General features: G+C 42.1%; 3 protein-coding genes and 2 non-coding genes across 9 annotated transcripts; 4 read left to right on the forward strand and 1 right to left on the reverse strand.

Annotated features, from left to right (window-relative positions):
• Positions 1-291: 291 nt before the first annotated feature.
• dkc1 (dyskeratosis congenita 1, dyskerin) lies at positions 292-5,815 on the forward strand. Its single transcript, XM_087780263.1, has 15 exons — positions 292-321; positions 1,111-1,157; positions 1,230-1,316; positions 1,638-1,729; positions 1,795-1,979; positions 2,061-2,125; positions 2,193-2,319; positions 3,375-3,505; positions 3,699-3,842; positions 4,483-4,603; positions 4,787-4,905; positions 4,964-5,067; positions 5,261-5,300; positions 5,375-5,509; positions 5,576-5,815. Exons 1-15 carry the CDS (start codon positions 306-308, stop codon positions 5,639-5,641), a joined length of 1,479 nt encoding a protein of 492 aa, XP_087636389.1. The 5' UTR covers positions 292-305; the 3' UTR covers positions 5,642-5,815.
• Positions 1,359-1,557, forward strand: LOC148060137 (small nucleolar RNA SNORD17). The gene has a single exon (XR_015709334.1). It is a non-coding gene; the product is annotated as a small nucleolar RNA SNORD17 (small nucleolar RNA).
• LOC148060138 (small nucleolar RNA SNORD83) lies at positions 4,642-4,719 on the forward strand. The gene has a single exon (XR_015709329.1). It is a non-coding gene; the product is annotated as a small nucleolar RNA SNORD83 (small nucleolar RNA).
• Positions 5,816-7,981: 2,166 nt separating the features above from the next.
• On the reverse strand, positions 7,982-11,334 carry tatdn3l (TatD DNase domain containing 3, like). Of its 5 annotated transcripts, none has more exons than XM_087780060.1 (11): positions 11,317-11,334; positions 11,075-11,152; positions 10,966-10,998; positions 10,831-10,904; positions 10,546-10,630; positions 10,414-10,476; positions 9,936-10,045; positions 9,694-9,749; positions 9,163-9,275; positions 8,990-9,070; positions 7,982-8,592 (listed from the first exon to the last, which is right to left on the reverse strand). In XM_087780060.1, the coding sequence occupies exons 2-11, from the start codon at positions 11,126-11,128 to the stop codon at positions 8,452-8,454; spliced, it is 810 nt and encodes a 269-aa protein (XP_087636186.1). In that variant the 5' UTR covers positions 11,129-11,152; positions 11,317-11,334; the 3' UTR covers positions 7,982-8,451. The 5 variants fall into 5 exon arrangements, with proteins under 5 accessions (XP_087636186.1, XP_087636187.1, XP_087636189.1 ...); XM_087780061.1 differs by having other exon boundaries at positions 11,246-11,333; XM_087780063.1 differs by lacking the exon at positions 11,317-11,334 and having other exon boundaries at positions 7,983-8,592; positions 8,990-9,064; positions 11,075-11,309.
• Positions 11,320-16,521, forward strand: fuca2 (alpha-L-fucosidase 2). The gene is made up of 7 exons (XM_087780058.1): positions 11,320-11,583; positions 12,909-13,096; positions 13,564-13,903; positions 14,629-14,839; positions 14,923-15,113; positions 15,194-15,299; positions 16,112-16,521. The coding sequence occupies exons 1-7, from the start codon at positions 11,393-11,395 to the stop codon at positions 16,247-16,249; spliced, it is 1,365 nt and encodes a 454-aa protein (XP_087636184.1). The 5' UTR covers positions 11,320-11,392; the 3' UTR covers positions 16,250-16,521.
• Positions 16,522-16,648: the final 127 nt, after the last annotated feature.

Genomic DNA, 16,648 nt, shown 5'->3' on the forward strand with positions numbered 1-16,648 from the left:
TAAATACAATTAAGACTATAATACAAACTATTATAGTAATAGTAAAATTTAAACTATTTCATTTAATATTAAAATATAAACTACACTTTAATATTTAAAAATGTATAGTGATGGAAAGGGAGATAATCTTATTTTATATTATAATAGTTTTTACTTTACTTTACTTCTAATCGTCAACTACATTCAGCGCGCTCTGGAGTGACGTCATCACAAGGGGCGGTCTCCCCTAATGAAGCCCCGCCCACATCCGCTGCAGCAGCAGTAGAAGAAGAACTCGGAGGAGGAGCCAAGTCTCTGAGAACAAGATGGCGGACATAGAGGGTAAGTAGACTCACGCTCTGCAGCAAATATTCAAACTTTACTTATTAAACACGCACAGATTATCCACTTTAAAGTATCTTGTTTATATAGTTGCACGAGTTGCAAACATTTTCTACCTGCGTCACGAAAAAGTGTTGGAAAATGAGCGTTTTCAGCCCCACATGTGGTTTCCACGTGTTCGCCTCAGTTATTCACTTGGTTCTTATTCTCTTTATCTTTTTAACTGTAACTTATTGTTTTTTGCAGCCATATATATTGTGATGCATACAATCATACATGTTCAGTGTAATATTGACGTTAACGTCTGAAAACATTAATCTATATATATATATTTTTTGCAGAATGAAAATATGTATAAACTTATTAAAAATGTATAATTATGAGCGTGAATACGTGTCAACATTTGTTTTGAATCACGAGTTAGCATCGTGTTGCTAACAACCACGTGTTGAGAGGCACGTGTATGGTCAGGACCTGAACCGGATCCATCTGGATTTCTTACACATTCTTTACGTAAACAATTTGCTTGTTACTAATATTAAACTATTTAACTATTATTATAACTAAATATTAGACTAGTTACTGTATAGTTAATATAGTCCCTATGTTGCCACGATGGAGCTACATTTATCAAATGTTTTTTGGTTTTTCTCTATTCCTTCTATACTACTGGAAAACAGAAATTTCCCTTAGTGTTATCTCAAAGGGATCAATAAAGTGCAGTCTAAGTCTAAACTGATCACATATTTAATTGATAATAAACCTGACCAAGAGTTCTTTATGTTGCAGGATCAGCAAAAAAGAAAAGGAAGTCAAAAGCCGCTGAAGATGTCGGGGTGAGTGTCGCGTCCACACCTGTGACGAGTGAATCTACAGCATCTGTTAAACGACTTTTTATCTCTGAATAGGAAATCCAGCAGGTTGCAAACTTCTTCATCCAGCCAGAGTCCAAGGTCCCGACACTGGACACGTCACAATGGCCGCTCTTACTCAAGGTAAGCGTCGCCGGCCCTGGAGTCTCCTGGAGTCGCTGCAGTGTGACGTGATGATCTAGTTTATCCATTCGCTGAGCTGCGACCGTCGCGAGCGGCCACTGCCTCGGCATCTCGTTCTGGGGTGCAGGGGCCTCTCCCGGGGTGACCGTCTCCTCTGAGCGTTCTGCTCAGAGACAGCGGTGACTTCGTGGAGATGAGGCTCGAGTCGACATCGCCAAGATGATTGACACGTTCTGATCTCACTGCAGAGACGACAAAACATGTTTGAAGTTGTGAGAAAATGTTTAAAAAAAGCTGTAAGTCGCTCCATCTTTTCGACAGAACTTCGACAAACTGAACATCAGGACGGCTCACTACACGCCCCTGCCCTGCGGCAGTAACCCCCTGCAGAGGAACATCCAGGACTACATCAGGTACGTGTGTCTCAGCTGCTGTGATCGCCGGAGATCTTCTCTCTAAAACGATCTCTCTCCACCAGGACGGGGTTCATCAACCTGGACAAACCCGCCAACCCTTCCTCCCACGAGGTGGTGGCGTGGATCAGGAGGATCCTGCGGGTGGAGAAGACGGGTCACAGCGGGACCCTGGACCCCAAAGTCACCGGCTGCTTGATCGTGTGCGTGGACCGGGCCACGCGGCTGGTCAAGTCCCAACAGTGCGCAGGTATGTTCTTGACCCTCTGAGATCCTCGTGGATGTCCAGTAAACCAGCGCCCCCCCCTCACTGCTCTCTGCTGTGTTGCAGGAAAAGAGTATGTGGGGATCGTTCGGCTGCACAATGCTATAGAGAGCGAACATACGTTTGCCAGGGTAAGACTTGCTTGTCTAGAAGGCGACGATCGTTTGTCTTCATGACCCTTCATCTCATCCCTACCAGGCACTGGAGACTCTGACCGGCGCCTTGTTCCAGCGACCGCCGCTGATCGCTGCCGTCAAACGTCAGCTCAGAGTGCGCACGATATACGAGAGCAAAATGATTGAGTACGACGAGGACAATAGGCTCGGTATGAGTTGGTTTCTAACTTGAAAGTTGATGCCCTCTAGGGGTGAAAATGTAAAAAACGGTTGGCTGAGGACGAGAGGATACAGTGAATCCAGCAGCTTCTAAAGCTGATGTTTGGACACATTTGGTTTGAAAATGGACAATACTACACATATATACTTGTTACTACACTATCATAACACCAGAGTCAAGTACTGGACAATACTACACATATATACTTGTTGCTACACTATCACAACACCAGAGTCAAGTACTGGACAATACTACACATATATACTTGTTACTACACTATCACAACACCAGAGTCAAGTACTGGACAATACTACACATATATACTTGTTACTACACTATCACAACACCAGAGTCAAGTACTGGACAATACTACACATATATACTTGTTACTACACTATCACAACACCAGAGTCAAGTACTGGACAATACTACACATATATACTTGTTGCTACACTATCACAACACCAGAGTCAAGTACTGGACAATACTACACATATATACTTGTTACTACACTATCACAACACCAGAGTCAAGTACTGGACAATACTACACATATATACTTGTTACTACACTATCACAACACCAGAGTCAAGTACTGGACAATACTACACATATATACTTGTTACTACACTATCACAACACTAGAGTCAAGTACTGGACAATACTACACATATATACTTGTTACTACACTATCACAACACTAGAGTCAAGTACTGGACAATACTACACATATATACTTGTTACTACACTATCACAACACCAGAGTCAAGTACTGGACAATACTACACATATATACTTGTTACTACACTATCACAACACCAGAGTCAAGTACTGGACAATACTACACATATATACTTGTTACTACACTATCACAACACCAGAGTCAAGTACTGGACAATACTACACATATATACTTGTTACTACACTATCACAACACCAGAGTCAAGTACTGGACAATACTACACATATATACTTATTACTACACTATCACACTATATATCATGTGATCAACGGATTCTTTTAATACTCTAATGATCTCTCCAGGTGTCTTCTGGGTAAGCTGTGAGGCTGGAACCTACATCCGTACCCTCTGTGTGCATATGGGTCTGTTGCTCGGGGTCGGAGGTCAGATGCAGGAGCTGCGGCGGGTTCGCTCCGGAGTGCTCGGAGAAAAGGTGCGAACGACACTTTTCCGCGTCTCTTTCCAAAGTGTTGAGTTCAGACCGGCTGCTCGTGCCCGTCTGTCAATTGATCTTTGGGACAGAAACGGCAGCTGAGACGCTTCGGTCCGTCCAAGACCGAGTCTCGTCGCTGCAGACACTCTTTCTGTCGCCGTGACGACCGTTTAACACGTGTCGTGCTGCGCAGGACAACCTGGTGACGATGCACGACGTGCTGGACGCCCAGTGGCAGTTCGACCACAACAAGGACGAGACGTACCTGAGGAGGGTCATCTACCCTCTGGAGAAGCTGCTGATCTCCTACAAACGTATAGTGATGAAGGACAGCGCTGTGAGTCCTGCCTCCACACACACACTTCCCCGCCACTCTCACACACACACACACACACTTCCCCGCCATTCTCACACACACACACACACTCTTCCCCGCCACTCTCACACACACACACACACACACACACACACACACACACACACACACTCTTCCCCGCCACTCTCACACACACACACACACACACACACACTCTTCCCCGCCACTCTCACACACACACACACACACACACACACTCTTCCCCGCCACTCTCACACACAAACACACACTCTTCCCCGCCACTCTCACACACAAACACACACTCTTCCCCGCCACTCTCACACACACACACACACACACACACACACACTCTTCCCCGCCACTCTCACACACACACACACACACTTCCCCGCCATTCTCACACACACACACACACACTCTTCCCCGCCACTCTCACACACACACACACTCTTCCCCGCCACTCTCACACACACACACACACACACTCTTCCCCGCCACACACACACACACACACTCTTCCCCGCCACACACACACACACACACTCTTCCCCGCCACTCTCACACACACACACACTTCCCCGCCACTCTCACACACACACACACACACTCTTCCCCCGCCACTCACTGAGCGCGTCTGCAGGTGAACGCCATCTGCTACGGAGCGAAGATCATGCTGCCGGGCGTGCTCCGGTACGAGGACGGCATCGAGGTGAACCAGGACATCGTCGTTATCACGACGAAGGGCGAGGCCATCTGCTTAGGTGAGCGGCCGGTCCGGCTCCGACCGGATCTTCTCGAGTCCACATGATGATGTTTGTAGATTCAAGAGCTCTCGGGCTTTGATGACTTGTTTATCTATCACCCTTGTCTGATGGACGCCTCGGACACACACTTCCTGTCCCCCGTCCTCCTCCCCCCCCCAATGACAAGTCCTCTCGTTGCAGCCGTCGCTCTGATGACCACGGCGGTCATCTCCACCTGCGACCACGGCATCGTGGCGAAGATCAAGCGGGTCATCATGGAGAGGGACACGTATCCACGGAAATGGGGTCTCGGACCAAAGGTGAGGTTTTTTAAACTTGTCGTCTTTCAAGTTACTGACTGAAGTGTTTGTTTCTCAGGCGAGTCAGAAGAAGATGATGATCCAGAAAGGTCTCCTGGACAAACACGGGAAGCCGAACCCAAGCACGCCGAGCGCGTGGACGGAGGGTTACGAGGACTACAGGTGCGTGTCTTCACTCGTCCGCTGCAGACTGTTATTCCTCTCCGAGCTGCTCGTGCTCGTCGAGGGAGTCGTTCTGCAAGATGAACTTTCAGGCCTGAGCGTCGCTCGCCAGCTCGTGCTCGGCTGCAGCTCGTCTGAAGACATGCCACGCATCCGAAGAATGTTCCCTCAACGTGATGTTGTGTCTTCACAGTGCGTCCAAGAAGGCGGAGTCGGCTGAGACGCAACTGAAGGTACATTTCTTATTAAAATCTAGTCTGTGTTTAATTTGTTTGGCTCTAATCTCACCGACGTTCCACCCGTGCAGAGGAAGAGGGAGTCCGACGGGGAGCCCGAGGCTCCGGCCACGCCCACCGCAGAGACGCCGAAGGAGAAGAAGAAAAAGAAGAAAGACAAGAAGGTCAAATCGGAGGAAGAAGAGGAAGCTGAGCCGGAGGTCGAGGTCGGTAACAAGTGTTCATCTGAGCCACGTTTGAAACAAAACTCAAACTTTTCCTCGCGTCACCAGGTCAGCGAGAGCGCCAAGAAGAAGAAAAAGAAAAAGAAGAAAGAGGAGGAAGAAACCTCGGATTGATGAAGCTGCTGAGAAAAAAACCATCCGGACCAAGTGTTCTGGGAGAGACTGTAACGATGGACTTCATGAATTCAGACAAAAGGACATTTAGTTTTTATACCTTTTTTTTCCTACTGTAAATATTCAAATATGGGATTTGTTTGTAATTTTGAAGATTAAACCTGGTTTTATGTATTTAATCGTTTTATTGACGCTGGAGTGAGTTTCACAAGTTCCTGAACACATGACGAAAAGTTGGATTTTTATTTTGACTCGTGTCTTGCAAGTTATCAAGTAATCTCCGTGAACCAGTTTAACTTAATGATGCGCACAAAACCAACTTCCCATGATGCATCCCTGCTATAGCGACCGCTGGTCCTTTAACAAATCATTTAAACATTCATGGGCTTGTTTGTTGCTGAAGATCAAATTTAACAAAACAATCTCATGCTGCAACACTGTCTTCATAGGAAACTTGTTAAATCATGTTATGTTGCATTATTTAGTTATACATGAACGTCAGACCTGTAAACTACACTTGGAGCATCAAACGTGACTTCTTTTTTTTTTTGTGTAACGGATCTTATCCCCTTTATAAATGTGTTCTGTTCAGTCCTGTGTGCACCATTGATAAGTTGGGTTGGATAATTAACACCTGATGCCAAGTTGAAATGTTACTATTAAGGTATTCAAGTTAATTGTGACGAAGCACAGCAAGCCTTTGGGGTTCGCCTCCAGCTGGTGGCGGCTCGCCTTGCATTTGCTCATTGGACTTAAAGTCAAAGAATGGAGCTGCTGGAAAATAAGTAATATTTATTTATATAGCGCTTTTCGAGACCAGGGTCACAAAGCGCTTCGACCAGGGGTAGGGAACCTGGTCCAGAAAGAGCCGCAGTGGGTGCAGGTTTTTGTTCCAACCGATCCAAGCATGTACAGTTTAACCAATGAGGTTTCAGCTGAACAAGCAACACCAGACTGACGATCAACTGATTACACTCCTAAGACACCTGATTGGATAAAATGTGTCCTTGAATGGTTGGAACGAAAACCTGCACCCACTGCGGCTCTTTCTGGACCAGGTTCCCTACCCCTGGCTTAGACACACAAAACAATACTCAAAAAAGAAGAGAGGAGTTCGAGAAATTCAAGGAAAAGCCTGAACAAATAGAAACGTCTTAAGATGTTTCTTGAAGGAGTCAGTAGATCATCAAACACAGATGTTTCTTGAAGGAGTCAGTAGATCATCAAACACAGATGTTTCTTGAAGGAGTCAGTAGATCATCAAACACAGATGTTTCTTGAAGGAGTCAGTAGATCATCAAACACACATGTTTCTTGAAGGAGTCAGTAGATCATCAAACACACATGTTTCTTGAAGGAGTCAGTAGATCATCAAACACAGATGTTCCTTGAAGGAGTCAGTAGATCATCAAACACAGATGTTTCTTGAAGGAGTCAGTAGATCATCAAACACAGATGTTTCTTGAAGGAGTCAGTAGATCATCAAACACAGATGTTTCATGAAGGAGTCAGTAGATCATCAAACACAGATGTTTCTTGAAGGAGTCAGTAGATCATCAAACACAGATGTTTCTTGAAGGAGTCAGTAGATCATCAAACACAGATGTTTCTTGAAGGAGTCAGTAGATCATCAAACACAGATGTTTCTTGAAGGAGTCAGTAGATCATCAAACACACATGTTTCTTGAAGGAGTCAGTAGATCATCAAACACAGATGTTTCATGAAGGAGTCAGTAGATCATCAAACACAGATGTTTCTTGAAGGAGTCAGTAGATCATCAAACACAGATGTTTCTTGAAGGAGTCAGTAGATCATCAAACACAGATGTTTCATGAAGGAGTCAGTAGATCATCAAACACAGATGTTTCTTGAAGGAGTCAGTAGATCATCAAACACAGATGTTTCTTGAAGGAGTCAGTAGATCATCAAACACAGATGTTTCTTGAAGGAGTCAGTAGATCATCAAACACAGATGTTTCTTGAAGGAGTCAGTAGATCATCAAACACAAAGAGAGGAAGATCGTTTCAAAGCATGTTCTAGTACTTCTGAGCTGAGAAGGTAAATCATACAGAACATTAATTTTTCATAAATACAATGAGTTCTGCCGAAGTTAGTGAAATGTGAACCAGAAACTTGTCAAACTGAAAACAAATCAGTTTAACGGATTCATAAACTTGAACATGAGTTTCAGGAACTTGAGACTCAGGTTGTGACTCGACATGAAAAACTTCCTTTAAAGAGCAAAGTTGCTACGATCCGTCGGAAGAATCTTAAACTAGATTCAAATAAACACATTTTAAATAATTCTGCTTGTAAGTAAGTCATTTTTATTTGTATAGTGCTTTTCCAGACCAGGGTCACAAACGAAGGTACTTGATTAACTTCACTGTTATTTTCATTAAAATGTTTTTGATTAATAAAAGTAATTGAATGTTTAGTTAATGTCAGGGATTTTCTCCCGGACGATCGGAACGAGAACAGAGTGTTAGACAAAGAGTCAGAATTCAGATTTTACCACCAGCAAGGAGTGGAGGCGCTTCTCGTCCTAAACCACTGATCTTCCTCTCTTCTTGCTGCCTTTTTATTCCAAAGCTCAGAGCATGACAAAGTTCAGACACAAACGAAAACTAACTGGTCACATTCCAGCTCATTGTGATAAGACTATAAAAGCAACTTAAACAGTTTGAACCAACACAATTTGCACGAACTAAACTTCTCCAATATTTTATTCAAAAGAATGTTTATCATGAACCTGACCAAGGTTAAATATTGTTTTTTATAAATTAAGTGATAACGTGCGACTGTAGATTATCTGAGGACCAGTTTCAACTTGGGGAAGAGCCTGAGAGCGTTCTGTGTCGTCACCTCCATCACCTTCTCCAGAGACACGCCCTTGACGCGACTGATGTACTCGGCAGACACCAGGATGTTCCTCGGCTCGTTTCTAACCTGCGACGCAAAGAAAAACATCACCATACGTCCTCCACAGCAAATGACTGAGGACGAGAGGATACGGTGAGTCCAGCAGCTTTTAAAGCTGATGTTTGGACATATTTTGGTTTGAAAACAAATGATGAAGTCGTAACTACTTTCATTTGTTTTCAAACCAAAATATGTCCAAACATCAGCTTTAAAAGCTGCTGGACTCACCGTATCCTCTCGTCCTCAGTCATCATTCTTCCTTTATGTGTATATATTTTAACTGTGTATTGTTTGTGATTGTTAAAGTTCTTTGTGACCCTGGTCTAGAAAGATGTTTTAGAAATAACCATTACTTACTACATTATTTAATCATCACTTTTTAAGTTACACCATTAACTTATTTTAGTAGGAAATCAAAGCTCACCTGCTTCTCTGGTCCAAGAGCAGGCGAGTCAGTTTCCAGACACATGTTCTCCAGAGGAAGTTGCTTCACCAGTTTCTGCTTCTTGGTGGGAAAAATAAAGAAAATCTAGCACGGTTTTATATTTATGTGTAAAAAGAAAAATCATAAAAATCCGATCATGTGATCGACGTTACCTGTTCGCTGCGCACGATGGAAGGAGGGATGGAGAAATAATAACCAGCTCTCACTCCCTCCATCGCAACCGACGGCTTTCCATCGAAAGCATGAAGCAGAACCTTCTCTGCACCTGGAACAGTTTTTGTTGGTTTTTAATTTGTCTTGTTAAACACATGCAGAAGTAACTCAAGTTAGATTGATTTCTGACCATGACCTGTCAATCATCTGACACCTCATACTAATGATGGTTATATTTATATAAGTTAAGGTAAAAAAAAACTTTATTGATCCCTCAGGAGGTCTCCTTCGGGAAATTGTTTTTTACCAATAGCCCGCAATTTTTCATAAACAATAAAAAATAATACATAAAAAATAAAATAAGAAGAGGAACATGAAGAGGAAATATATATATATATATATATGGTGTTTTTGATTAAAAGAGGTTTAATACATTTGATTTCTCATTGAAATAATCCTTAATCTTTTAATTTCTTCACATGGGTCGACTGTTCTAAGTAACCTCTGGTTCTATGAATGATGTCTGGTACCTTGTTCCTTGAGGAGGTTGATGGTCGGTCGTCCTGCCGAGCGTGAATGAACATTTCTGCACATTAAACACACAAACAAGTGGAAAGAATCAGTGACTTTGCATGTTTAAATAATCTTGATATCACCGTTCAAACTAGCATCAGTTCCACTTGTAATACTTTGATATAAGTCGATTATTACAGTCGTACAAACTTGTAAATTCTTAACGATCGACGCACGAAGCGCAGCTTTAAAAACTCACAGAGGAAGATCCAGTTTCTTGGCGACTTCCGTCTGCCGGATGAGGACCTGCCTCTGACTCTCTTTGTCGGAATCATCTTTCACGTATCGTGGCGTGAAGTCCAGGCCGACCTGAGGGCGGAAGGTTGTTCAACATTAACACAAAAAACTAATCAAAAACCTCATTTCACACCATGTATTAACACGGTTAGTTTAATTTTATGCATTTTATTAAATCATTATTTATATGACACTTGTTTCAATTTACTTTATTTTTAATGTATTTATTGGTTTTCATTCATCTTCCATTTCATTTATATTGTTTCATTATTTTATTCTGTAAAAAACACAATCAGTCAAAGTTTCTGAGCAACTTTCTGTTTCGAATCTTTGTAACGTCTCTGCTCACGACATCCGTCATCTTCGTTAATTCCAGAGGGATCAATAAAGTTCTATCCATCCATCTAATCAGAGTATGTTCAGTCAAAAGTCAGGTCAACCTCTCCAACTGCGAGCAGCTGGTCTTTGTACGTCTCAATGATGGGAAGAGCAGCTTCTAGATCCTGACAGTCAAATAAAAACACGTTACATATAGTTTATCTCAAATAGAAGCTTCATTCGGCCTCGTATACCTCGAGAGTGACCCCTCGGGGCTGATCGGGGGGACGTTCTTGAACAGGGTGGACCCCCAGACAAGGGAACACAAACCCTGGGAACCTAAGAGAAGAGAAAACAACGAACATAAACTAATGAAGTATTGAATGTTAATACAAGTTTTCCACACAGATAGACAACATGTGTTCTCTGTCACAGATAAGAGATATGTTAGGTTAGGTAGAACTTTATTGATCGCAGGAAATTGTTTTTTTTTCCAATTAGCCACAGCAATACAGCAATTCTTCATAAAAAATACAAACCTCTGAGACAAAGCCATGATCTTGTCAAACTCTCCAGCATGTTCAGCAACAGCCACTAAAGCCAGCAGTCCTGCCTGAGACACAAACAACTGTCACATGTAGTCTCAGAACAGCCTCTAACCAGGATGTTCTCACCTTTTTGGACTCGGTGATAACTTGGTCTATGTCCTGGCAGTGATGCAGGTACAGGTGAGAGTAGACATCAGGTTATATTAGTGAATAAAAGCAGGAATACTGAGCCTACCTCGTCAAAGTCTCCCGCAGAGATGTGACAGTGACAGTCAATGTAGCCGTTCATGGACGCACCACGTGTTCACAGTTTCTAGAGGTTTATTACAAGTTTAGTTACACGCTTAAGTTGGTGTTGTTGCGAAAAGATGTGTTTCTTAAGTCGAAAAAAAGTCTAATTTAAAACGTGGAAGCGTGGTAGCATGACTTCAACACCGCGCATGCGTGCAAGGTGACATCTGATTGGTCGATCCTCACGGATGTGTTTTGGTCACGTGACTTCCCCAAAGCACTTCCACTTCCAAACCCAGTCCAGAGTCGTGATCGTAAAGAGATGGCGGGCTGGTTCTGGTCGTGTCTGTCGCTGAGCCTGCTGTGGATCCGCTGCTGGTGCCACAGATACGAACCGAACTGGGCCTCGATCGACGCGCGGCCACTTCCGGTCTGGTTCGATCAGGCCAAGTTCGGCATCTTCGTCCACTGGGGCGTGTTTTCTGTGCCCAGCTTCGGCAGCGAGTGGTTCTGGTGAGACTTCTGTGTCCAGTGTGTGTCTGTCAATCACTGTTAGATGCACCTGTCACTCACAACCGTCACGAGACCTGCCATCTGTCACAAGAGTGACCCGGATGTTACACAATGTTACACACACACACGAACACACTGTTTTTTTTTTTTTTAAATCAAATGCATTAAAATGTTTGAACCAAATTTAAAAACTGCGCACTTTTTGTTTGAAGAAATAATATTATGAAAATAATGGTTTCACGTGTGTTCACGTAGTGTTGCTATAGTAACGGATCGTCTCGCGAGAATACCGAGATTTTTGTTGTGCTTCCGCATCCGGTGTGTGTTGTTGTTGTTGTGGTTCTGAAGGTAATAAAGTAAAAATACTCCTTATAAAAAATAGCAACAGCCGATATTACAATATTTTGAGACAAGTAGGGTTATTATAAATAAAAAATAACTCTCTGGAATGTTCTGGGCGGAGAATAAAGCAAAGCACTGATGTAAATTAATTTTAAAAAACGAGATACAAGAAAGAATGATTTATTGTTATAATACTTGATAAAATACTATGATAGTATATTATATATTAGTGTAATATTATTATAGCACTTGATAAAATGTATACAATTATTAATAATATCCACTGGGACTAGTGGTGATAATATTATTTGTACATATATATTATATATACATATTGTATATCTCAATATACAAGTAATAAATAGGAAGTCTGACTTCTACTTACTCCTTTTGGACACTGCTTTGTTTGTATTTTAATGTTTTATTAATGTTCATTCATTCATTCAAATGCGCCAAAGATCAGTGCAGTCAGAAGTTATCACGATACTAAAGTTATCCACTTGATACAGATACTTTACCTTAGATTACCTTACCTTACCTTACCTTACTCAGAAAAATATTCATTACTTGATAAGATTTTTGTAAAACCACAAAAATAAAAATTAGACCCTCGAATTAAAAAATAAATATGTTTTTTAATAAGAAAATGCACAAAAAAAACTTTTGTTATAACACAATTAACAGAACCACACGTTAAATATTTATAGAAACACAAAATTGTACCAAAAAGAAACTGCAACTATGAAAACAAGTCTCAGCTGCTGCAACAATAAATAAACAATAGCAATTACAAAACATTTTGAAGTTTCATGACTAGGAGTTACAGCCATTAAAGAGGATCAATAACTTTAAAAACAAACAGTTTAGTATCGACACTTTTTGGGGTTTTGATATTTTTGACAAACATGGTCAGAATGATAGTAATTTAAAAAGAAAAGTCTGAACTTCTTCTTCCTAAACGGTTTATCTTCTACACGCTGCAGGTGGTACTGGCAGAAGCAGAAACAGAAGCCATATGTCGACTTCATGCAGAAAAACTATCCTCCTGGATTCAAATACCAAGACTTCGCCCCCGAGTTTACGGCCGAGTTCTTCGACGCCAAAGAATGGACGGACATCTTCAGGTCGTCGGGAGCAAAATACATCGTCCTGACAACCAAACATCATGAAGGTCAGATGGACGTGACATGTGTTGGTTAATAATAGCACGAGTGAAGTGGCTTTTTAGAACTAAATTGATCTTATTATCCTTTGAGTTGTTGTTTAACAAAGATACATGTTGATTATAGAATGTTTATTTTATATATATACTCATGAACCAACCAATCAGATAAAAATATTTAAAATAAATCATACAGTTTGTGTTTCACTCATTTTCACTAGATTTTAAGGCTTATGTTTTTGACTTAACTTGACTGACTTTAGTGTCTTAATGTTTTAATGTTAATGTTACTCCAGAGAAAATACATGGTTAAGACGGTAATAATCAATATAAAATAATGTAAATAATTGTATTTTCTTTCCATGTGGCCCAGTAACAAATGCCTCTTTATTGATTATGTGTTTAAGATCGAATGGATTCCAAATGAAAGTCAATTATTGTCAATTTAACGCGACTGTCGTCACTGTATTTGTCAGGGTTCACTCTATGGGGGTCCAAGTACTCTTGGAACTGGAACGCGGTGGACGTGGGTCCGAAGCGAGATCTGGTGGGCGAGATGGCGAGCGCCCTACGGGCCGACAGCGACCTGCGCCTCGGACTCTACCACTCGCTCTTCGAGTGGTTCAACCCGCTGTTCCAGCAGGACGCCGCCAACGTCTTCACCACCAACGTCTTCCCCGTCAGTAAAACTCTGCCCGAGCTCTACGAGCTGGTGCTCAAGTACCGGCCCGAGGTGCTGTGGTCGGACGGGGACGGCGACGCGCCCGACACGTACTGGAACAGCACCGGGTTCCTGGCTTGGCTGTACAACGACAGGTACGCAGAACTTAACGCCGTGAAGTTCAATGTCAAGACCAACTGACCAGAAACTGTTTCCTTCAACTGAGAAAAATCTCTAAACTTAGGAGAATGTTGTCACAACATGATCTGGATCTTATAATCCATGTGTTTGTGTCGTTTAATTATTGTAACAGTTTATTTAGTGTCTAAACCAGAAGGATGTGTCTCGCCTGCAGTTCATACAAAACTCTGCAGCCAGAATTCTGAGCCGCTCTAGTAGAAGAACTCACATTTCTGCTTCAAACTCTTCACTGGCTTCCAGTTTCTTTCAGGATCTTTTTAAAATTCTGGTTCTTACTTTCAGATCTATTCATGGTCAGACCTTCCATCAGTGATCTGATCCAGACTTACACCCCAGCTCGGGCTCTGAGGTCTGTGGATCAGAATCTACTGATGGTTCCTGAACTTCCGGACCAGAGGAGAGAAATCCTTCCAGACTGTTCCTCCTAAGCTGTGGATAGATCTTCGTCTCTCTTTGTTCTTGATGGATCTACTGACTCCTTTAAGAAACATCTTAAGACGTTTTTATTTGTTCAGGCTTTTCCTTGATTTTCTGGAACTCCTGTGTTGTTCTCAGTATTATCTTGATCTTTAAAGTATATATTTTAGTGAATATTGTTTTGATTGTTTAGGCGCTTTGTGACCCTGGTCTAGAAAAGCGCTATATAAATAAATATTACTTACTTACATGTTTTTTTCAGTCCGGTGCGAGACACCGTGGTGACCAACGACCGGTGGGGTCGGGGGTCCATCTGCACCCACGGGGGCTACTACACCTGCTCGGACCGGTACCAGCCGGGTCACCTGCTGAAGCACAAGTGGGAAAACTGCATGACCATCGACACCAAGTCGTGGAGCTACAGGCGTAACGCTCCTCTGAGCGACTACCTGAGCATCGAGCGGCTCGTGGCGGTGAGTGCCGGGGGAGGCGAGGAAGAGAGTGCAGGCGGGGCGGAACGAGCCGCAGAAGAGATCCGACTGATGGAATGTTTCAGACGCTGGTGGAGACGGTGTCCTGCGGCGGGAACCTGCTGATGAACATCGGGCCTCGACGCGACGGACGGATCTCGCCGATCTTCGAGGAGCGTCTGAGGCAGATGGGTCGCTGGCTGGGGGTCAACGGGGTCGCCATCTACAACACCACGGCGTGGCGGGCTCAGAACGACAGCGTCACCCCCGACCTGTGGTACCGTCCCCCCGACTCATTATGACTTCAGGATGTAAAGTGGAGGGGGGTCTTCATCTAACAGCTGGGGTCTCCTGCAGGTACACCTTCGCTCCGAGGCGCGAGGCAGTCTTCGCTATCTTACTCCAGTGGCCCACAGATGGATCAGTGGTTCTCACTGAACCCGTGGTTTCAGAGAAAACTCAGGTAACAACAACAACAACAACAGTTTTGAAGATAAGACGGGATCAAAGGAGCTTTACCTGATCAGGCCACTAGATGGCGTTGATACGTTTCTAATCCATTAATGACGGAATTATTTTTAGTAATAAACTATTTAAGTGTACATTTTATGTTGGATTTTTCCACAAATGCCTGCAAGATTTATATTTAGATACAAAATATATTAAATACAAACTAGTGTTGATAAGATTAGTCAAATATAGAAGAAGAAGTTCAGCTAGTTCAGCGACCCAGTGCAACGACATTATTATTATTATTATTATTATAAATTATTATTATTTAGACAAACAGACATAAAGAATCAGGCACAAGTGCGACAAACCCTTTTACAGATGAGAAATCAAATAATTATAAAAGTTTGGTGATAAAGAAAACAAATACATAAAAATATATATGTAGGAAACGCAACATGTAGGTAGATAATATTTTAGAAAATTGTTATTTAATTAAATGTCTCTGATATCTGATCATGGATCATGGACAACTTGTTTATATATACTGTTCATTTATATATATGTGTATATATATATATATATATATATATATATATATATATGTATATGTATGTATATGTTTGTGTCTGTAGTTTGTTTATTTTTGCATTTGTTTTGCTGTGTAAGCAGAAAAATAATATTAATTTAATTGACAAAAACTACATTGCAGAGTAACAAGTTTACACACAAGTGTACTATATATTCCACAACCATCTATTGCTAAACTAGAGTTTGTCGATCCTTCTCATCGATGTCAACATGAATGCTTTGTTTGTAAACTAGGTGGCGCTGCTGGGTCACGGGACCCTGCAGTGGGAGCCCCTGAAGCCTGCTGGACTGAGGGTCCTGCTGCCCTCACTGTCCTTCAGCCAGATGCCCTGCCAGTGGGCCTGGACCCTCCAGCTGACCGGAGCTGCCTGAAGGAAAAACTCAACCTTTCTGGATGAAGTCCGTCCAATAAAGAGTGCAGTTGTTGTTTGTTTTTTAACTATTTTGAACTTCTGGATCCGTTTTGATCAAGAGTTTTCTCAGGACATGTTTGATTCTGGACTTCTTAACCTTCGCCTCTGCAACCATGACTCCACTTGATGATTGTATTGATCCATATTAACCTTTTTGTACATGTTTCTCTTTTTTTTTTAAGCCTTGATAAAGGAGTGTCTTTTTTAAATAAAATACATGAATAAATAATGCTTTGTTTTGGGCCTAAATATTTCATATTAAAGTGTTTTGGGCACCCAGTAAACAGTGTAACCATCAACCAAATACTAAGACCTTAGAAAACTCAAAGAAGTCTGGGTAGATTTGATTATTTTTCAA

This window comes from Callionymus lyra, chromosome 18 (assembly GCF_982586985.1).
Source record: "Callionymus lyra chromosome 18, fCalLyr1.hap1.1, whole genome shotgun sequence".
In the NCBI taxonomy this organism is placed as follows: domain Eukaryota; kingdom Metazoa; phylum Chordata; class Actinopteri; order Syngnathiformes; family Callionymidae; genus Callionymus; species Callionymus lyra.